This window comes from Ascaphus truei, chromosome 4, assembly GCF_040206685.1.
Source record: "Ascaphus truei isolate aAscTru1 chromosome 4, aAscTru1.hap1, whole genome shotgun sequence".
NCBI classification, from domain to species: domain Eukaryota; kingdom Metazoa; phylum Chordata; class Amphibia; order Anura; family Ascaphidae; genus Ascaphus; species Ascaphus truei.
Window position 1 is genome coordinate 110664399 of NC_134486.1, and position 23444 is coordinate 110687842.

The window sequence follows — 23444 nt, forward strand, 5'->3', positions numbered from 1 at the left end:
TTTTGCTTATCATTAAATGCACAGGGGTATAGTTTCAAATGGTCCTTACTAGACAAAACTGCACAATTTGTGCATCATTTTAATCAAAGTATTTTTGCCACACAACTGCTACAATAAACAGCACCTGAAAAGTAACCTATTGTTTATAATTCCGTTGTATCCTCTGATTATCCTTGTTTCCTAACTGATCCTCATGTTTTCATATCACAACAGTACCAGATGTATATAAGCAATGGCATGATGTCATAAAATGAAGCTGGTAATTTTGGACACATTTTGCAGCATGGACATCCTGTTACCCTCCCACCACATTTTGTTTAGTGTTGTGTTCTTTTATATAACACATAAATTGACATTTATCAAGTTCACCGAGCTGCATAACCAGGGAAATAAACAGTATCACATTTATTAAAGGCAAATATCCATTGATCTAAACTGGAATCTTTCTTTGTTAAATATAGGGCCTGAATTTGCATCAGTAGTACACTGGTTTTGCAACTGGGAGATCTTGAGCCCTATTTATTTGTGAGGCTATTTGTTTAATAAAATAATACATCATTTTCTAGTTTTATATATAAAAAAAATGTAATGACCCAAAAAAGATAAGGATCCCAGAGCTTTCATGCACTCCACCTCCTTTGTGTTGAACAAGTATACTGGAAAGAGATGGTAATCCACCTCCACTAGTTGAAAATAATATTTATTACAATCTAGAAACAAAAGAAAACAGTATGATTAAAACCTAAATCGAATAGCACTTTTGTTCCTACCGGTAGCTTGTAATAAATATTATTTTCAACTAGTGGAGGTGAATTACCATCTCTTTCCAGTAACACAAAGGAGGTGGAGTGCATGAAGACACAGGGATCCTTTTCTTCTTTGTTTCATTATCGTTTTATCCCTGTTTGCACCCCCCATTTATTCTAGCTGGGCAGAAGCCAATTTCTCTTTATGTGCAAAAAAAATAAATAAAAAAAAGTTATATCCAGGTGTGTAAATAAATAATGGTTAACTCCCCACCAGACCCTAGCTATTACCATAAACCCTCCAGCATCCCTATGTGACGTCACTTTCTCCTTGTGTCACACTATCAGCCCCTGATTCCCAGGGAGGGACTCTTACAGAACACTGAGACGTGAGAGGTCGGTTCTAGAACTCATTATGACGTAAGGGGCAGGGGGCGAGCCAATCACAGTCCGGAGTGGGAGCAGTGCGCGTGACCTGTCACGCTGGGCTCTATCCCTTCTTCCGGGATCAGAGACAGCGGGTTGTTCGCGAGTCTGCTGGTGCTTGCGTACTGGAGGTGAGAGGGGTTGGAGGGGCGCGCAGGGTAGCTGTGATGTGCCGGCGCTGCAGCTGTGCTCCGTATGTACTGTATGGGTATCAATGTCGCGGGGCTTGTCGTGTGACGTAATGGCCCGGGAAGCTGTTGACAACGACACTGTGACGCAACATGTCGTGATTCCGGACCCTTGTCGTCCCAATGTCTTGGCGTCTATGTGAGATTGGTATGCCTACGGCTGTGTGCTATGTATGATGTATGTGATCAGAGATACAGTATGTTGACGTGTGTGGTCACAGGTTATGTCATTGGGTATGACCTCATGTTGTGTAATCCCTGGTATGGGGTGTTATGATGTCACTATTGGTTAAATGCGTGAAATTGGGAGTCACAAAACCTGATATACTGTATATAATAAAAGAATCCTATTAAAATCAATAGGATTTTTTTTCTTTGCTACAAGTGGAGCAATTATTTTGCCCCAGAATTGTACAACTTTTGTTCTAATAAATAGACCTCATGATGTCATTGTGTGTGAGTAGCTGTGTTGAGGTATAATGTCATTGTTTCGCCATAGCTATGTTGAATCTGATGCCATGCCCTGTGATCACATATGTTGCGTTATGATGTCATGTGTGATCAGAGTATGATAGTGTGATCACAGTTATGCTTTGTCACCACTCCCATCCATGGTTGTGTTGACTTATCATGTCACTGTATGAGATCAGTTATGTATAGATTTGTCATTTTGTATGGTAACATTACTGTGAATGATGCTGTGAATGATGCCATGTGAGCCATTATTTTGTCATACATTGAGTTGGGAAGGCAGTCGTGTTGTGTCGTGATGTTATAGGGGATTTGTTAGCTTGAGTCATGTTGTGTTTTATAACTGGGCAGTTATCCCTATCCCGTTCAAGGCCGAACTGGATTAAAAAGTAGCGATACTGTGCGTATATATTTATTTATATGGAAAGTAAACAGAGAGGCTTCCTAAAAAGTAGAAAGTGGACCCATTAGTCTGTCAATTAAAAAGTTGTGGTACTCTGCGGGTGTAAAATAAGTGTGATGATATTCTGGGGTGTAAATGAAAGACGAAGTACTGTGATTAGTCCCTTCCCCCCCCACACCACACCCCCACCACACCCACACACACCCACACACACCCACACACACCCTCCCACCCTGTTATCACACTATCGTCACATGATGACCGCTGGTCATGGTGTCATCCCTTGGTGGACAGTCCTGTCTACCCAACATTAAGTTGCGTAATGTCTCCATGTTGGAATTCCTGACGGGCGAAGTAACATTTTGTAAAAATGTAGGCCCATGCTTTGTGCTATGCCGTGTGTCGCCACTCCCCACCTTTTTTTAGATTGTAAGCTCCTTGGAGCAGGGACCTCCTTCCTATTGTCTGTTTGTCTCTAACTTCTGTGTACACTCTTTATTACACAGTTATTGTCCTCCCTCCCACATTGTACTGTGCTGTGGAATATGTTGGTGCTACACAACTAAAACATAATACTACTTATGTCAGAGCTGCAGTGGTTTATACAGCCTTAAACTGCTCTCTATAATACATGTGAAAGTCGCCAAGTGCCACTGTTGCTTTTGTTGCAGTAGCTTTAGTGATCTGTGAAATCGGACTTGAATGCATGTTGCGTACCTGTTGGTTGTTCCATTTGGAGGTTGGTTATTATGCCTTTTTAATATTTTATTATTTGGTTCAGAGAATACAAATATTCTTAAATATGCAAAATAGCAGAGGTATTGCAACTACGTTATAAGTTAGGAACGGGGCTTTAACTGAAGTTGGGGTACACAATAGGAAAGGGTGGGAGCTATAGGTGAACTGGAGTTATTTTAATCGATATTTATTGCTTTGCTGACTTTTCTTTCCTTTTTTTTTGTAGTAGAACTTTGTAAACAAGAAAGATGTCAGAGACAGAACTTCAGAGAACCATTCTGGACCCGGTAATTGTTTCCATCTATCCTAATTAATGTCAGAAAACAGCAAATACTCTGCATTTTGTAGTACTTTTGGTTGACCCAACTTTGTTAACAATTGGTATTGTTCAGGATAGGGCCGGCCTTGCGAGTCCCAATGCGGCTTGCTGGCACCGGGGCACCCCCTCCCCCTTGTAAAAAGAAAAGGGGACTTGCCTTGACGATCAGCCCTCCGGCAGCGTCATGACCTCACATTGCCATGGCAATGCGGCGTCATTTGTCGTTGGATTACCACGGCTACAGAAGGCGGCCCACTCTGCAAAAGAATTACACAGCTGGTACAGCCTAAGTTAAAGCTGCAACGCAGGGTTCATTTTTTTTTTTTAATTTTATTTCAGGATTGAAGCAGGGGTCCCCGGAGCGGAACTGTTAATTTCAGCTCCAGGGACCCCCTGTTTCCCAAGATATTAACCTCCGTAGGGAAGCCGGCATCTTTGCAGGCAGGGAACCTGTGTGCCTAACATGATAGCAGCGTTTAAATGTCGCGCAGGTCAATAGGAATCTGTGACGTCATCCGTTGCAGCCTCATATTGGCTCGCATGACCAGGACCTTTAAACTTGCAGAGATACCGACCCCCCACCCCCCCTCCCTGGTGATCCACGGAGCTGAAATCAACACGGTTAGTCTCCAGGGACCCCCTGCTTGAATTCTGTAATAAAAAAAATTAATATATTTCCAAAAAAGGTGTTCGAGAGATGATCACCAAAAAAGATTCCCAGTTAAGTTGCACTCAGCCTATTGTTTATTTTTCCTTATTAAACAGTAGGTGTCTTAAGACACCTACTGTTTAATTATAAGGAAAAATAAACAATAGGCTGAGTGCAACTTAACTGGGAATCTTTTTTGGTGATCATCTCTCGAACACCTTTTTTGGAAATATATCGGTTTCTTCCCATTGCACCGCCACTACAATTATTTAATGATGGATATTAAGGTTGAGCAGGAATGACCCCCCTTCCTACATAAAAAAAATTAAACCTGAACTGCTGCTGTATGGAAGTGCTGAATTAGAAAACCCACTTAAGGGCAACTATTTAAAAAACCACTACCATTTTAAAAGAAACAAAAAATCTTTTGGGGCAGGGGGTCACTGGAGCTGAACCATGTTAATGTCAGCTGAGTGGACCCCCTGCTTCCACAGATATTTCTTACCTGAGAAGGTGCTGCTGTTATCTCTGTGCAGTTTAAAGCTCCTGTATCACGCAGGCCAATAAGAAGCCGCAAGGGATAACGTCACAGCTTTCTATTGGGACGTAGGACCTTTTAAACTGCTATATTGGGTCCCCTACTGGAGCACAAATCAATGTGGTTCAGCTCCGGAGACCCCCTGCTTCATACCTAGTAAAAAAAAAAAAAAAAAAACACCATAGGTAACACCACTCTTACCTCTGTTACTAATTCTGTGTTGCGGTATTGGAAATTAAAATCAAATTATTATTATTATGCCCATAATAATAATACCCAGAACGTGTGTAGTTTGCGGTTAAGTCTGCTTGCTGCAAGGCCAGGAAACATTAGGCTGCGGTCCCAGTGCGTTTTCTGCACAAAAGCACCGCCCCCCAATCTATCCGGGCCCAGTACATGCGTCGGCACGCATTTAGCAGCCGCGCTGTACTGCAAGTTTTCACACATACAAAAAAAATGTACGTGGAACTTGCGACGGAGGCGTGGCCACGCCCCCACCGGCGGTTCAGCCAATGAGGGCGAACCAGCTGTGTGAGGTCATGGCCACGCCCTCGCAAAACCCCCGCCATGCCCCCTCTCTTCACAAACTCTCCCTCTCAGGACCGCGATCTGCGGTGAAGCGCTGCCCCACCGCCGGGCGCGCGTGCTACAGAACGCACTGGACCGTAGCCTTAGTCTTGAACCCAATGGGTAAATAAATGACAGAACCTTTTTCTGAAGTGTCTGATTTACATAATTATAACCTGTTTTTCTCCCAGACTGTTCCGTATGTGGGGACGATCCTGGGAGGCCTGGAACCTGGAGACATGGTGGTGATTCATGGGACTGTGGCGCAGGATTCAGACCGGTAATGACAAATTTAAACCATTACTACTACTGTATAGCTCCGTTATAAAGCTATTGAAATATTTGGGGGCCTATGCAGAGAGCAGCGCTATTTCGAAATTCGCCATTTTTTGGAGAAAATCGCGCAGAAAGCAGCAGAAAATGGCGAGTTCCGAAAAACGCGCCAATTTTTCTTTTCTATTTGTAAAACTCGCCTCGCGGCTGGCGAGAACCTCAATCTCGCCAGTTTTAAAAATATCCGTATGCAGAGAGGCGCGAACGGCATCTAGCGGCTGTTCGCGCCAATAAAATGGCGCGATTGTCTCCTTTTTGCCTCGCCAGAAAAAACTGGCAAGAAGCTGCCGCTCGCGGCCATTGCAAAGGGAAAAAAAAGGCGCGAATTTGTTTTTACACGTTTCTGAAGCGCGCATCTCGCCAATTTAAACTCGCCACACGCATGTTAAACATAGCAGAATTCGCACTTTTCTGCATATGGAGAATAAAACTCTCCAAAAAAAGCTACTTTTTAATAAATTCGCCAATTTTAAAATTCGCTGCTCTCTGCATAGGCCCCTTAGTCTGTAATGTTTAGGTACTAAATGTATTCACTAAAATGTTCTTGAAAACAGAACATGTGAAGGAGCAGGTCAGTGGTCATTTGGAAGTAGGTGAAGCCATTTTGAATCCCGGTGTCCGTCCTCCTTGGGCAAGTCACTTTATCTCCATGAAGGGGCGGTTCAGTGAGTAAAGGCGCTGACTCTGAAAACAACACTGAATTTGAAGCAGGGGAACCTGGTTCAAATCCTGGTATCAGCTCTTGGGCAGGTGGGACTGTATCTGGAAAATTCCTATGTGCTGTCCCATTAGGGAGAAAAGCGCTATATGAAATAATTTATTTATTTATCAAATGTTTTACCAGGAAGTAATCCATTGAGAGTTACCTCTCGTTTCCAAGTATGTCCTGGGCATAGTTAATATGACAAATAATACATGGTTACAAATACAGTTACATAAATGAACAGGGTATACATTATATACAATACATTGCATGCACAGTTAGAGAAGATGTATATTATAGGCTTATGTTACAGACCAGGTTAAAATGTGAGACAGCCTTGGTTTTGAAAGAATTTAAACTGGTGGAGGATGTGAGAGTCTCCGGTAGGTTGTTCCAGTTTTGGGGTGCAAGGTAATAATAATCTCTCTGCATCAGGTGCCAAAGTTATATGGATATTAAGCTCTTTGGCACAGAGACTCTGTGTCCGATAATAGTTTATATTCTCTATTTGTAGACCATCTGCTGTCTGACAGTGGAATGGTTGAGCCCCAAATCCTTAGAAATGGTTTTGTATTCCTTTCTAGACTGATGAACATCAATATCTGCCTTTCTGAGGCCCTGAGAGATTTAGTTTGATCGTGGCATGATGTGTTTCAACACACCTGTATGGTGAAGACCAAACTCGCAAAGTTTCTGATCTTTATATGCAGTATGGTGGGGCCTCCCAAACACGCACCTTAAGATCTACTTAATTATTTAAACGCCAGATTCTAATTATCCCATTTTAATTTAGCTGATAAAAACAGGGTTTCATTTACTCTTGCACAAACACTGACTCTTAATTACTCTAATTCATATTTCCATTTGTTTCTAAAGACATGGAATGGGTTAATATAAACCTTTTATTGAATATTTAAGAAAACCTATTTGAATCAAAAACAGTCTTATTATGGAATTTCCATAATTACAATAGCGGTTCACAAACCTTTTTCTCATCACTTTACATACTTCCCCTTGTGTGATACATTGAGTGGCCTCTCACTCACACGGGTAACACTGGGGAAGGGATTTTAATGTCGGGGGAGACAGCAAGGAAGGGGATGAGATGAATAGGCGATGAGGGAGTGTAGTATGCACAGAGGAGCAGACACAGTAAGGCAGGGTGTGCAAAGAGAGCGGGTATGAGGGACAGCAAGGAGAGGAGACGGAGGGATGAGGAGGAGGGAATAAAGAGCAGATCCTTCTCCAAGGATTACCTATTTTTGCACCATTTAATTAGTAAATTGCCTGTTTTTTCTTGTTTCCCAAATTTATAAACATACATTTATCTGTATTAAACCTCATCTGCCATTTACCTGCCCAAGTTTCCAGTCTATCCAAATTAGTTCTTGCTCTGACTTTTCTGATGACAATAAAAATTGTGTAAGGTAGTAAAGATGGAGACTTTGCTCTCTATGCCAACTTCAAGGTAATTAATGAACAAGTTAAAGATTGCAATGTAATTATTGGTGCAACGATCCTTCTTTTTTTTTTTTTAAGTCAACGCTAATTGTAAATAAGAAAATACTATTAAACATTTGGTAAAGTATAATATGGCCAAGCAATCTTCGCATGGCTGAGTGCTTTCTCAGTTTTCTAACTCCACATACTGTAAGAAAATAGAGCGTGTAGCTCACTGTATTTCTATGCCGCGTTCAATATGTTCCAAGCCAGATCCTCCTGTCCTTGGTTTTTCTGCCCCTTTTCAGCCCCTTTTTCCTGCTGTGCTTCATATACACTAGGCCAGACGTTCCCAACTCCAGTCCTCAAGGACCACTAACCGTGATTTGATTTTTTGAAGTGAAACTTCTTTAGTGGCACCTACTTCTGATGGGGCAAAACTGGGGAGATGGGAGATGAAATATAAAACGGAAGTGACGTCATGGCTCCCCCCCTCGCTTCCCCCACACGCCTGCTCTCACATGCGGCAGCGGCGGTGATAGCCGCCGGTGCCGCTCCTAATGGCTGCCGCTCACCCCACACTAACATATTCGGCGCCGCTCCTAACGGCAGCCATTCTCCCCACATGTCCGCACAGACATGGGAGGTTGAGGCGCATGCGCAGATTTGACCGCCGGGTCCCTCAGGTTGAGGCGCATGTGCAGATGTGACCGCCGGGTCCCTCAGGTTGAGGCGCATGCGCAGATGTGACCGCCGGGTCCCTCAGGTTGAGGCGCATGCGCAGATGTGACCGCCGGGTCCCTCAGGTTGAGGCGCATGTGCAGATGTGACCGCCGGGTCCCTCAGGTTGAGGCGCATGCGCAGATGTGACCGCCGGGTCCCTCAGGTTGAGGCGCATGCGCAGATGTGACCGCCGGGTCCCTCAGGCCAGGAGAGGGCGGCGGCGGCAGCAGCAGCTGCGAGGAGGAGCCATGCGCGCCCCCGTTAGGTGAGGGAGACCCCCAATAATGTCCGAGCGGGGGGCAGGGGAAAGGGTCACATATCGGGGTGCAGCGAATGGGCGCATGTCAGGCTGAGACCCCCACTTCCGGGTTCCAGCCCCCCCAGTGCATTGTGGTACTTGTGGTTCTTGCTGAACACACACTTCCGGGTCCCCAGTCTCCTGTATGGAGGCAGGTTCACTTGTGAGACAATGAGTGCAACCACCCCTGGGACGGGACCTCAGGCAGAGAGTAATGGGGGGATAGAAAGCCAGGGCTGGCTCAGGACTGTGACCTGGGCTTAAGGACAGATGTATGAGGCACAGGGTCCAGGGGACCCTCTCTTGTCACTGTCCCCGCCCAGGGGTCCCTCCTCACCTGTCACTGTCCCCACCCAGGGGTCCCTCCCCTGTCACTGTCCCCACCCAGGGGACCCTCTCCTGTCACTGTCCCCACCCAGGAGACCCTCTCCTGTCAGTGTTCATGTGCAAAGAGGGAGCTGCCCTGAAATCTGTGCACTGTAGGCAAATACCCTGCCCTCTATATCCAATAGAGGGTAATTGTCTACCCAGCACCTGCCGTATCCTAGCAACAGACTGACACACATACACACACTGACTGACACACATACACACACTGACTGACACACATACACACACTGACTGACACACATATACACACTGACTGACACACATACACACACTGACTGACACACATACACACACTGACTGACACACATACACACACTGACTGACACACATACATACACACAGACTGACACACATACACACACACACACACACACACACACACACACACTGACTGACACACATACACACACACACACACACTGACTGACACACATACACACACACACACACACACTGACTGACACACATACACACACACACACACACACTGACTGACACACATACACACACACACTGACTGACACACATACACACACACACACTGACACACATACACACACACACACACACACACTGACTGACACACATACACACACACACACACACACACACACACTGACTGACACACATATACACTGACTGACACACATATACACACACACACACACTGACACACATATACACACACACACTGACTGACACACATACACACACACACACACACACACTGACTGACACACATACACACACACACACACTGACTGACACACATACACACACACACTAACTGACACACACACACACACACACACACACACTGACTGACACACATACACACACACACACACACACTGACTGACTGACACACATACACACACACACTGACTGACACACATACACACACACACTAACTGACACACACACACACACACACACACACACTGACTGACACACATACACACACACACACACACACACACACACACTGACTGACACACATACACACATACACACACTGACTGACACACACACATACACACACTGACTGACACACATACACACACTGACTGACACACATACACACACTGACACACATACACACACTGACTGACACACATACACACACTGACTGACACACATACACACACTGACTGACACACATACACACACTGACTGACACACATACACACACTGACTGACACACATACACACACTGACTGACACACATACACACACTGACTGACACACATACACACACTGACTGACACACATACACACACTGACTGACACATACACACACTGACTGACACACATACACACACTGACACACATACACACACTGACTGACACACACACACACACACACACTGACTGACACACACATACACACACACACACACTGACTGACACACATACACACACACACACACACACTGACTGACACACATACACACACACACACACACACTGACTGACACACATACACACACACACACACACACTGACTGACACACATACACACACACACACACTGACTGACACACATACACACACACACACACACTGACTGACACACATACACACACACACACTGACTGACACACATACACACACACTGACTGACACACATACACACACACTGACTGACACACATACACACATACACTGTCTGACACACATACACACAAGGAATTCACACTTAGTGCAAATAGCTAATACAGGGGATGTGTGCCGAGCACGCGCGTTATAAGTCAAATTTATTTGCGTTTTGTCAATGAAATTGTATTTTGATTTTTAATTAAAACATCACCAACACAAATACAATTTCTGTAACAAAAGTCAAAGAAGTTTCACTTACTAGGCGCGTGCACAGCACACACAGCTTTTTTTTTTTCAATGTAAAGCGGAGCAGCGAGTCCATTTATTTTTCTGCTTGTTGCACCATTTTGAAGTTCATTCCAGAGACAGGATACCTGGAGACGGTTCTGGTGAGTGCAGATTTTGCCTGAAATACGTGGATTTGGTATTCAGCACAGCAGGGAGGAGGTGCTTCTTGCCGTAGTGAGGGGGGCTGGCCATGAACACCTATTATTTGGGTGAGAGAGATGGTGGGTCGGATCTACCTAGGCAGAGGAGCACACTGAGTGCAGGGAGTGTGGCGAGTGAATGTGTTTCCCCTGTAAGCTGGGTTTGAAATGGTTATGCCCTCCTAATAGCCTGGTGTTGGGTGTATTACTGGTTATTTACACTGAGAAAACAAAACGTACCTGATAAATGGCCTTCCACTCACTAAAAAGCTTACAACATAAAAGTAAATGTGTGAAACTGATCTATTTTTTAGTTTTTGTTTTTCCCTTTCTTCCCCCTTTCTTGCAACACATTTTGGGACTATTCAACTTGAATGCTGTTAGCTTTCCGTGAGCATGACCTCATTTTTGTAAACACTATCTCATTGTATTGGCTGTGCTAAAATCTTTTGGTTTCAGGTTTCAGGTGGACTTCCAGTGTGGGAGCAGCGTGCACCCTCGGGCTGATGTGGCATTTCACTTCAATCCTCGGTTCAAAGGTTCAGGGTGCATCGTCTGCAATACTTTGCAGGACGAAAAGTGGGACTGGGAAGAGATAACATACCATATGCCGTTCACAAAAGGAAAGCCATTTGAAGTCATATTTCTGGTCTTGCCTGATAAGTTTCAGGTGAGTTCTGAATTACCCGTTTGATGCACAAATTGCCAAGAAAAACAAGTTGGAATGCACAGGAAGTAAAAGGTGTCACACCATTGGTGCTTATTTGCATGTCATTACCCAGAATCCCTGGCTGCAGTGGAAGCAATTAGGGGTGAAGGCAGGTTTGTGGACCCGTCTTAGACTTTGTCAATTGTGTGTTGTTTTTTGTTGTTGGTTTTTTTTTCCCCTTTCTTTTTCCTATTTAATATTCATTTTTTTTTTTTTCTGTTTTCTTCCTCTCAAGGAGTATTTTGCATCGTCATTACAGAACTCCTGTTGTAGTTGTGTAAAACCAGATATTGTATGGTTGTAATTCTCAATCAAATGTATAACAATGTCTTCCGTTCAGGTGTCTTCAAATGGCAAACACTTGCTTGTCTACAAACATAAAATTAACCTTGGAAAAGTTGATACTCTGGGCATATCTGGCAAGGTGAAGATTCAGACAATTGGCTTTGTATCTCACGCAGTAAGTGAATCTGGATAAGGGTTTCATTAATAATTTGTCTTTGTGTTTTCAATGGTTAACATTGATGCAAAATGTCTTAACTTATTGGTTGCCTGAGGGGCCAGCAATGTATTTAAATGAGATTTATTCAAAGGAACTGTGCTCCTTGTGATGTCAATACAGAGCGAGCCAAAAATAGGATCTTGGTTGCAAGAGTCCATTCTATATCAACTGCATAAATCTCTTGGGAAATAAGATTGGGAAGTAAAGATGGGAAGGTTGACAACTGAATATAGATTTTATGGGAGTGTTTGCAAAATATATATCTCCTATGCATATAATCTCATGTACTGTATGTTAAAAATCATACCACAATATGCAGGGATGCTCAAAAGAAAAGCTTATTGTAATAAGTAATCGACATTTTGATCCCCAATGGGATCCTTATCAATGGCGGACTATTGAGCTATGTTATCACAATGACTGCCACTATATGTAGAGAACTTTGTTACCATGTTCTGGAGCAGTTTCCCAACTCCAGTCCTCAGGGAACCCCAACAGGACAGGTCTTAAGGATATCCCTGCTCCAGCACAGGTGGCTCAGTCAAAATGACTGAGCCTCTGATTGACCCACCTGTGCTGGAAGCAGGGATATCCTTAAGACCTGCCCTGGTGGGGTTCCCTGAGGACTGGAGTTGGGAAACACTGTTCTGGAGTGACAATCATTATGGGCTTTTGATGGAACACCAGGAACACACTTTCCACTGTCATTGTTTAGTTTTTTTTTTATATTTGTATTGCAAAGTCGATATCATGTTGAATAAAGCCAGCTTTATTATGCTGCGAACGTAGCGTCCTTATTTAAAGGTGTGCACTGAAGTTCAGTTATTTTAAACTGTGACTACTGGACACTGAGCATCTTCTCTTTGTATAGACCCTGCAGGGTTCCCAACCAGTGTCCCTTGCAATGAGCTCCCTGAATGGGAATCGGGTAAGTTATTTCAATTAGAACTATAAAAATGCACACTTTTTTTTATTATAATTAACTTGCCATTTGTACTAATGTGTATCTGTTTTCATTTATAATAGGAGGAGTCAGAAGGGAGTTTGGAGTTTGTAAGTATCTTGTTCTATACTAATGACACAATTGTTAAAATTCTGTGTGAATGAGTTTTCTATATGCTAAATCCCTCTGCACTAATATGCACTATAAAGTACTAACCTGCTCAAACACAGGTATTTTTATCAGACTGTAGCTTTCTCCAGAGACCCAGATAACACGGCATCAGCAAGCAAAGTATAGTTCTAGGAATGCAATTCCCATTTTGTAATTGCATCTAGAAGCCAACATTGTGATGCTTAGGCCAGGGTTGTCTTCAGAACAAAATATGAATAGATTCATTCATAACGGGTCTGCAGTGCATACACTCTGTGCAATGCAGCAAATGTTGCAACATAAATTAATAATCCTCAAATCAAGATGGATTAATCACCCATTGCAGCCTTAGTTTATGCCTATAAACCTTTATTTTTCCATTTTAATTACTGTATGCAGTATTGTCATTTTGCTTGATGGAAAGCTGTGCCTAATTGTATCTGCATTATTCACCAACTGTTTGGTTCCCCTCAAATAGACACGGGACTGAAACCCTGTTAACAATTCTCAGCACTTTTATTCGGTAAAAGATAGGCCTTTCTAAATCTTATGAACTACTTGCATACAGCATAAAAAAAGCTTTGTTGTATTTTGCTTTAGTGAATCTAGTGGACAGTAAGCAGTACATTTGGAATATATATATTACACTTCATTGCAAAGTCATAATGAATGACATGTTTCACATGGAATTGTTTATATTTATATTTTATATCTCCTGTTTTGTCTTGTTAGGCGATGCCTTACGCAGGAAACCTCACTACTGCACTTGGCCCTGGAAGGACTATTGTTATTAAAGGCGAAGTGAACAAAAATGCAAAAAGGTGAATTTCTATCTCAAATTGTGGTAAATGTCTGGGAAATGGTCAATAATATCACGGACCGGACCTTGAATTGCTACTTTTAACTCTTACTGCATATGGGACCAGTAACATATTGCCGCTAAAAATATAAACAGAACACAGCAGTTTCATTTGCTCTTTTGAGCCTTATTCACTGAACAATTCTAGTGTCCCGCGTGTGGCTTACCGCGCACATAACTGTGAATACGGGTCCACATTCCCCATAAGAAGAAAAAAAAGACAGTGTTAGGACCTGCCGAAAAAAGGGGGCACACCTTGACGTGGTTTCCAAGCTTACAAATACTTTGGCCAAAGAATTTAACTAGGGGACCCTCCGTTATGAGAGAACAGATAAGTATTTAACTATATGATTTGTCATGTTGGGTGTAGCATTGGGGTTCTCTGTCTCTTGTTTATACATGATCACATAACCAATAAATCTTCAGTGTGTGTGTGTGTGTGTGTGTGTGTGTGTGTGTGTGTGTGTGTGTGTACATTCTCCATAAGTTAATAATTATTGTTTTAAATTTTACCATTTTGTTTTCCTCTTCACTTTGGACAGCTTTACTATTGACCTTAAGCCGAGTGACTCAAAGGACATTGCATTACATCTGAACCCACGAATGAAGCAAAAAGTGTTCATCAGGAACACTTACCTGTTTGATAGCTGGGGTGAAGAAGAAAAGCAACAACTTCACTTCCCTTTCAACCCAGAAATGTACTTTGAAGTAAGTTGCAATTTTGATCTTTGGCAAGTACAATTTTTGTTGAACAGTTTTCTGTGTTTCTGCAAGGCAGTCTGAAACTATTGGGATACTCCTAACTGAGGGTTGGACAAAACCTGATCTTTAAAAAGCTTGTCTTCCTCTTTGGTCTGTTACTGTATTTTGTCTTGCTGTGCTGGAAGGTCTTTTTCTCGCTAAGCTACAACAAGGGACCGTTTTTGCTTTGTGTCATCTTCTTTTTTCAGGAGGGACTAATCCCAATGTTACCCGGAGCTGTGCTTGAGAGTATTAGCTGTGGTAGTGTGGTGTTACCTGTATGTCTCGATCTAAAGGGCTTCAGAGATGTAACATCTATTGCCTGAGGAGGGCCACCTCAGGCCTATTCCCGGTCCTGCTTCGGTCGGCTTGTGAGCATCGAGTGCTCCGCTGACTGTTCACGTGAACACTGGATTGGTCGCGATCGCTGGAAGTCATCTCTATTTGATTTTCCAGCGACCGTCGCCTGACCGTCGCGTCGCCGGCACTATAAGCGTAGCCTTACGGTTTTGATTATCTGCAACGCGGAGGCGGTGGAAAGCAAGGAGCATTTCAGTTGACTGGGGATGACATCAGACCTAGTTCTTTCTCCTGCATTGAAGCTTATATTTGGAGCAAAGGGGTAAGTGCCTTCCTTACCATCCCTGTTGTGAATCGGTGTGGCTCTGTAGTCTGGCCTAGAGACTGCACCTAAATCCATGCACTGTGAGGTCTGTGACACTAAAATAGGAGCCACTGACACTAAGAAGTTATGTAGAGAATGCTAAAACTACACGTTCCCAGATAACTCAATTCTTGGACTTAATGAAATCCTCATCAAGCATCTTTCTTCAAAAGAAGGCGAAATACTAGAAGACCCAGGTTTCTTTAACGTGGTGTAAGGAATCGGGGGCCACGTCCCCTGCGACGTGACCCCTCCTTACCTACTACTAGTAATGCTGCTGCTGCCTCTGCCTCTCATCGCTACCCCTGCCGGCGCGCGGCACTTCCTGCTACTCACGCTGCGGCCGCCATCTTAATTCTCACGCCGGCGTTACAGAGCGCGCATCTATCCCTGGCACTTGTAACACGCGCGCCATGCCTGCCTCTGCCCCCCGCTCAGCCTGGGATTTCTTGCCACGCCTCCTGCACTCTCAGCTGAGCCCTGTTACTCCCAGCCTCTCAGGAGCTGCTCCTCGTCACGCCCCAGACATGCTACTTATAATTGAAACTCTCGCCAGGTAGACCTTTTTTAGTAATCCATTGTCCAGTCAACCACAGTCGAGATAATACTGTATGTCTCATACCAGCCATTTCCTCATCAAGATACAAAGTTCCTGAAATACAGCTGGCCCCGATCTTGGAAACAACCCTATTGGGTGGCAGATTAGGGTCATTCCAAGATCGTTGCGCCCAGCCAACTACAGATGTGGGCAATTTAAACTATCACTAAGGCATACTCTCTGGAATTTGCTGGATTTGTAGAAATCCCAAGAAGTCAAGATTACTCTGCCAGCCAGAGAGAGCCAAGGCCTTTTTGAAGAGAAACTTATTTGCTAGCAGCCACTACAATTTCATAAGGCAAAATCTCCTTCACTGGGAACGAAAATGTGTATTGGCACTAGTGCTTGCCGCGCATGCGCAAAAGCGGCAGTTGCTGTGTACTCCAAATGACTGGCTTAAATACTGGTCCCTGCGCCTGCGCAGAAGCAGCGACGTCCGCACATGCACAGTAGAGCCCAGCACTTTATGTGCAGTAGTTCCCGGCACCTTCTGCGCATGCGCAGTACTATCTGTTGCTATCCGCGCATGTACAGTAGTGCCCGGGGTCATTCGTGCATGTGCAGAGACGCCCAGCACCGTAGAAGCATGCGCAGAGGCAGCCGGCACCTTTTCACAAATGCGCAGAGGCAGCTATACGTGGGCAGAGGCGGCCACCTCTGCCAGCACATGCGGAGAGGTCTCTCACTTTTGAGAGTAACTGCATTTACATGTTGTTCTGAGTCAATTATATCATGTATCCCAAGTGATAGTATGGACATTTCAAAACAAAAAAAACTACATTATACTCATCTCTTTCAGTGAATTAAAAACATAATTAATGGAAAACTCAGGGAGCACAAGTCATTGGTGGGTACATAAAAAAGGAAGGAAAGACAAAAATAGTGCAATCCTGTATGAACACAGAGTAAGGGGTAGGAAGGTGGACTCCCCAAAAATGCACACTCACAATTCTGAGATTCTGAATATACAGGCCTTGAACCCCAGAATCAGGGATGATGCATTGATATAATCAGCTCGTCAAGGTGCTTGGAGTGGCAAACAGCTTCACAGCAATTCTCACCAAAAAAGTAGGAACAGGATAGTGTAGAGGATTAAAATTATATTAATACACATACAACAAGCTTGATAATGCAAACTCACATATTTACCCTCACACAGGGCAACGTACGACAAAGTGCTGGATTCTCTCTCCGGTGGTGGGAGTTCAAGGCGCTGCGGTCCTAGGTGTTCTCGCAATGGGGGCTGGTGCGCATACAGTCCTCGTGTTCCTATCGTCCTTCTACTTCCGTGTGTCAGCCCTGTGTTCCAACAGACGTCCCAGCGTTATGACGTCACACCTCCGGATCGCGATCGCAGACTTCGACTCTACGCGTTTTGCTTTTTACAAATAATGCTTTGTCAGGAGTCGGTTAACTGACTCATGATGAAGCATTGTTTGCGAAATGCGTAGTCAAAGTCTGGTGATCGCGATCCGGAGGTGTGACATCACGCCGGTACATCTGTTGGACGTCTGTCGCCACTCTAAGCACCTTGACAAGCTGATTTGATATCAAGGCATCAGCCCTGATTCTGGGGTTCAAGGCTTGTATATTCTATCAGAATTGTGTGCATTTTTGGGGAGTCCACCTTCCTACCCCTTACTCTGTGTTTATACAGGATTGCACTATTTTTGTGTTTCCTTCCTTTTTTATGTACCCACCGATGACCTGTGCACCCTGAGTTTTCCATTACTGTCGTCTACAAGAACCAAGGAGAGAGGTTCATCAAAGGTTGAGACGCTGTCATCGGGTTGTGATTACATTTTATTTACTTATTCAATCCCTTCTTTGTGCATAGTTGCTGTATATTTTACCACCAGAGTGCTGGGTGTTTTTTCTGTTCACAATTAAAAACATCACCATCACAAATACCATTTCTGTGACAAAACACAAAAGTTTCACTTATAATGCGCGTGCTCAGCATACTGTACACAACTATTTTTTTTTTCTATGCCATTCGAGCATTGCTGAAAAATACTGCAATAGAACCAAGTCCATAACCACAAGTGAAATAGTGGATTTACTTAATTACTTTTCTTGTTCCCAAACTGACGGAAGGCTTTCGAGCAGTACTGGATCTGAAGGCAATCAAATTTCTCAACATATGTCATTTCAAATGGAGTCCCTAAACCCAGTCATCCGATTTAGTAGAGAGGTGTGTGTGTGTGTGCACATCCATAGATCTGAATGATTCATACTGTACCTTCATGTTAGCTTTTAAATCAATCATTTAAAGTTACTACGATTTTGCGTAGGCAATCATTACTTCCATTTCAAGTCTCTGCTACCCACCCCCAAGCACCGCCACTCCAGTACCGCCGCCAGCTGTACCGACGGGCCACCCGCATTGCTGCCAGGCGTCCAGCCAGCTACCCCCTTCCCCCCCGCAGTACCGCCAGGCCCCCGCATTGCCGCCAGGTGTCCCACCAGCTACTTTAAAATACATCCCGGGCAACACCGGGTATATCAGCTAGTCAATAATAAAGGTATTGACATTTTCCCATACCGATATTTTGGTAGTAGGGAAAGGAAGCTTCAGACCTTTTTGAAGATGGTTCAGCAAATCAGATTACGACTGGCTAATGAGCAAGAAAAAAAGCCATTTGGGAACAAGACTAAATCTGCTTCCCAAGTGTGGATTTCGACATAGAAAAAGGGAAGATTTTCCTGCCAACAGATGAGAAATTAAATTGTTTAGTCTGTCAGTAGGTTCTTGGAAAAAAAGCAATCCAACAAACTAAAAGGAGATCACTTGAAAGTACTAGCAGACAATGTCCTTAAGTAATGCAAATCCTCTAGCAAGGGAGGGACAAGTAGTCGGGTCTTGGGAAAGGATTTGAGGATAATAAAATGTTCCAAGATATATTTTGAGTCTCCAGCAAAGAAGATGATTTTCTGAGCCGAAACAATGTAAGTGTAGGAGAGTAGGTGCTCAACCCACAAATCTTTCACCAGATTGTGCTCGGATGGGGGTGCCCTGTTACAGACCTAATGGCCACGGTGAAGAATTGCAAACTTCCTTCCACTTTGCCACACAGATTGGATTATCAAGCGTAACTCATAGATGTAATGTCGATAGTAAGGGATTTCTCACTGGCATACATATTTCCCCCTTTCTCCATGCTACGAGAGGTTATAAAGAAAATCAAGAGGACGAAAGCAAATGTCATAGCCCCTCATTGGCCTGGCTGGGTTTGGTTCACAGACCTGGTAAAATTGTCCGTAGACCATCATCTATGGAGCACCCACCCCCTCCCCCTCTCCCCCCCCCCCCCCCTCATTCCAAGCTTAATTATCTCGGAGCCCTGTTTACCACCCAGATCCTTCAATTTTTCCTCTAGATGAAATACAGATTTTAAAAGCTCTTGTATGATCAGATACTGTTTTAAATCGTTGAAATCGGTAACGTACTGTAAAAGATTTATTATAGAATCGGAGAAAAAGGTTAAATGTTAACCTGGTTTAAAGGAGCATGCTGTTGACACAAAAGATTCCGATGTAGCCAGATATACTGTCCCCTGTGCCACGGCATGAAAAGAAAAATGCTGTGACTCCTGGGACCGTAAACGTTCTCTGCCTGCAGGGGTTTCGTTCTTCTAAATGGGCCCTCCCCATGCAGAGATTTCCCTCTGCTGTAGTCAGGATTCTGACGGTTCCCCTGGCAGCTGGACCATTTAAGTCTGGTTACATATGCACTATATACGCTACCATTAGCATCCGGTTCATAAGCGCTATAACCAGAATAGAATACGGCCTCTGATACCTTCCTAGGACTTTAACCTGATGTAAAAGCAGATGACGGCAGCGCTGTTCGAACGTTTGCAATACATGTCTCTGAAATTACGTTGTGGTCGTTGTAACAGCCATTAAACCAGCTCGGTCATAACTGCATATCTTCACCAAGAATTATCACTTGGGTTTGCAAACTTCTGCTGATGCCAAGTTAGACAGGAAAGTTCTTCAAGCAGCAGTTTTCTCTGCAGATCATGTTTTTTCCTCCCCTTATTGCTTTTGGATGTGCCACTAGTTTCCAGTTACAATTGATTCTTTCCAACTCTTGTCTAGCGTTTGTCAGGATAACTTTGGGATTTGCCTTCAGCTTTGATATGAAGATAACTAAAGGTGCAGTTTTGTCCTACCCCCAGCTAGGAGGAGTATCCCTCTAGTTTCCATCTGCCATGGAGTGGCTAAAAGAAACTAAAATATTAGTAGATAAATGTAACCTTTTTATATGAATATTACCAATATGAAAATCATTTTCACTGTATTCAGTAGAGTGGCTTTTTCAAGTAAGAGACAATGAATTTAAATGATTACATATTTACATTCCAAAATAAACATGTTCTAGAAATATAACAGCTCAAGGTATACGTAATGTAAAAAAAAAAACACTGATTCTTCCAAGATGGAAATGAAAATCACTTTGATTTGAGTGAATCTAAATTGCAAAGTTCCATTGACATTTGTTTTGCATTTGTAACTTTTTCTATATTTTACTTCAAGCCGCAAGCTGCGCTCTTCGATTTTTTTTTTTTTTTTATTTCCCCCCCCCCCCCCCCCCAAATGATTTGTACTGGAGGGGTTTCTTGTCAATGATCTGCAATTCCTGAGCTACAACCAGTTTTGTTCCCCGGGCAAGAATACTGGCTTGGTAGGCACAGTATGGCTGCGGGGTCAGGATCACTCCGGTCGCAGATACAAAGTTGCAATGTCATCGGGAGACAATGTTGCAACTTTCAATTGGTGCCACTCTGACACAAAACTCGAATATCTCGAAAGTTAAGGGACGGTGGCTCAGTTCCAGGCCGCCCCTCAGTTCAAGTGCAATGAAAAAACAGGGGCTGCTGCTTTAAGAAACAACTGTGAGAATTTACTTTATTGCAACATTGTTATTCCTTGATGAGTTGTACTGGTGCATTACAGTATGTACTGTAGCTCTTGTTGGCAAGACGTCTATTTTTTTTTAGTGTGGGTGTCATAGGATCTACAATGACATCTGTGACTTTAGTGCCTAAAGAATGTCCCGATCATGACCTATTTTTCATTTAATCTTTTGCCTCTTTCCAGCTCCTCATCTATTGTGAACCTCACCAGTACAAGATTGCTGTAAATGGAGCGCATCTGCTGGAGTATAAACACCGGTTTAAAGACCTGAGCAGGATCAACACCGTTGCGGTCAATGGGGACATCCGACTCTTTGATGTGAGGAGCTGGTAGTGCATAAAGGCGCGAGTGTGTGATTTTAAAGAGGCACTTGTTTGTACAAAGAATGCTGCACTAATCTGTATGATAGCCTATTAAAGCATCAAAGGGAAACTATATAATTATTCCTATGTAAAGACTAGAACACAGACTGAGGTTCATTAATGGTACTATATACAGTATGTTCTGGTTTGATTTATAAGGCTGATTGGTGTAGTGCTAACTGAAGCAAATGGCAGTCCCTAGTATTTTCTATTCGCGGATTCTTTCTAGGAATGACTGCTATCATCCTGTGTTTCATTCTCTGCTGAACAATTGAAATATTTTACTCTTTTAGATCTCCTTTGCAAATAACCAGCAGCCTTGGGCCGCGCTCATAGCGACGGCGAAAACGTCGCGCCAAAACAAATGTATTGATGCGATCGCTGGAAGTCACTTCAATTTGATTTTTCCAGCGACCGCAGCGTGACGAGAGAGAATAACTACGGCGCTCCCTAACAATGTAGCAGACAATGTCTCGACCAAAGATGCAGGCACATACACCAAGGGGAAGTGAATACAGCAGAAAACAACAATCTCAAAATACAAAAAAAATAGTATTTTACTAGCCCTTGGTTGAATCGGCTGCTCAACCTGAAGAGGTTAATCTCTTGATCCTCTAAGATGGGTGCAAAAGGGGAGGTGGTGAGAGCACATAGGAGACAGAGGGGACACAAATATACAGTCTATTATAGACAGACATAACACTAAATCATCCAAAAATAATAATAAATCAGAGGGGGGGGAAGGGAAGGTATTAACGTCAACAGTATGGGACATCCACAGTCTCACAGGCCATCCCACGAAGTCCCAAGTAAGGAGATTATAGTCAGGAAATTAGAGGTATAAACGTTTTATTCTGAATTGAAAAAAGCAAATGTACACTTACAAATATGTATACGCTCTGGCACCGACAGCCGTCCGGTGATCCCCTGCGCAGTGTCTTCCTAATGTCGCGTCCGACAACAGGACAGCAACTGGAGAGTGCGGGGTGGCGACGGAAGCCTTCTGCGCACAGACTACAGCATACAACCGACCAGGAAGCTACGCGTTTCGGAAAATCACTTTCCTTCGTCAGGCTCCTGTCGGCTGTGTGCATTGCTCTCCTAGCTTATACCCTACGTAATGTGCTACACAGCTGCGAGTACAAAATCACATGATTAAAAAAAAAAATTAAATAGATCCACAGCGCCCTGCAGCAGCTTAAAACTTCAACCACTTAACAGTGAAACTAGAGTAGTTCAGTACTGAATTAAAGCTGGATCTCATAATCCATATGCACTCCTTATTACTCCTACAATGTCACCCACCCTAGGTGTAGGATGATAATAGATGATATTTCTTCACCCCCCTCCTAATTTCTTGGTCGACATATAAACTGTCTATTCTTATGCTGTCTATTCTTATCGGCGTCGCCGGTGACCGCACTATAAGCGCGGCCTTAGCCTTTATTTCCTGTGGAATTTGAAATATTAAAGCATTTGAATACATTACATATTTGTATTTAGTTTGTAATATATATATATTTTTTTTCTATTTTACTTTTTAAAGTGTGGTTAGTCCAACACATCCCCAGGATGTCGTCGAAAATATTATAGGATGCAGAACGTCGGAGTACTTGGCTTGGCAATATGTATATGTCCTGTACTTTATTCAAACAAATTAAGTGATAAAAGCCCCGTTAAAATACCGGCATTGTAAGTGCTTAGAGTTTAATAGTTTGAGAAAGTCATAGGGGGAGATGTATCGATGTAAAAGTGCAAATAGAAGTATGTTTTGAAGCATTACGCCCTTTACTGCTCGCGTTTGAGTTAAATGCATGAAAGTGTTTGCTACATTTGACGCAAATTGTTAGCAAGAAAAGTTTACATCGCCTCGGACCAGGCAGATTCTTTTGAGATACAAAAGTAACACACAAAGATGCAGAGGTTGCTACATGTCCTAATCTGTGCGTCATGTACAGTAACTCCTCCTCTTGTCACTCAACAAATCACAGGGTGACGCAAAACTTGCAGCAGAAGACCGTGACACAAAGAGAG

General features: G+C 43.4%; 1 protein-coding gene across 3 annotated transcripts; it reads left to right on the forward strand.

Annotated features, from left to right (window-relative positions):
• The first annotated feature begins 1146 nt into the window (after nt 1–1146).
• On the forward strand, nt 1147–22898 carry LGALS8 (galectin 8). 3 transcript variants are annotated; one of them, XM_075596400.1, is made up of 10 exons: nt 1147–1303; nt 3199–3259; nt 5237–5325; nt 11419–11629; nt 12009–12128; nt 13042–13098; nt 13197–13223; nt 13996–14084; nt 14665–14830; nt 21232–22898. In XM_075596400.1, exons 2-10 carry the CDS (start codon nt 3221–3223, stop codon nt 21379–21381), a joined length of 948 nt encoding a protein of 315 aa, XP_075452515.1. In that variant the 5' UTR covers nt 1147–1303; nt 3199–3220; the 3' UTR covers nt 21382–22898. The 3 variants fall into 3 exon arrangements, with proteins under 3 accessions (XP_075452515.1, XP_075452517.1, XP_075452516.1); XM_075596402.1 differs by having other exon boundaries at nt 13200–13223; XM_075596401.1 differs by lacking the exon at nt 1147–1303 and adding an exon at nt 1405–1508.
• Nucleotides 22899–23444: the final 546 nt, after the last annotated feature.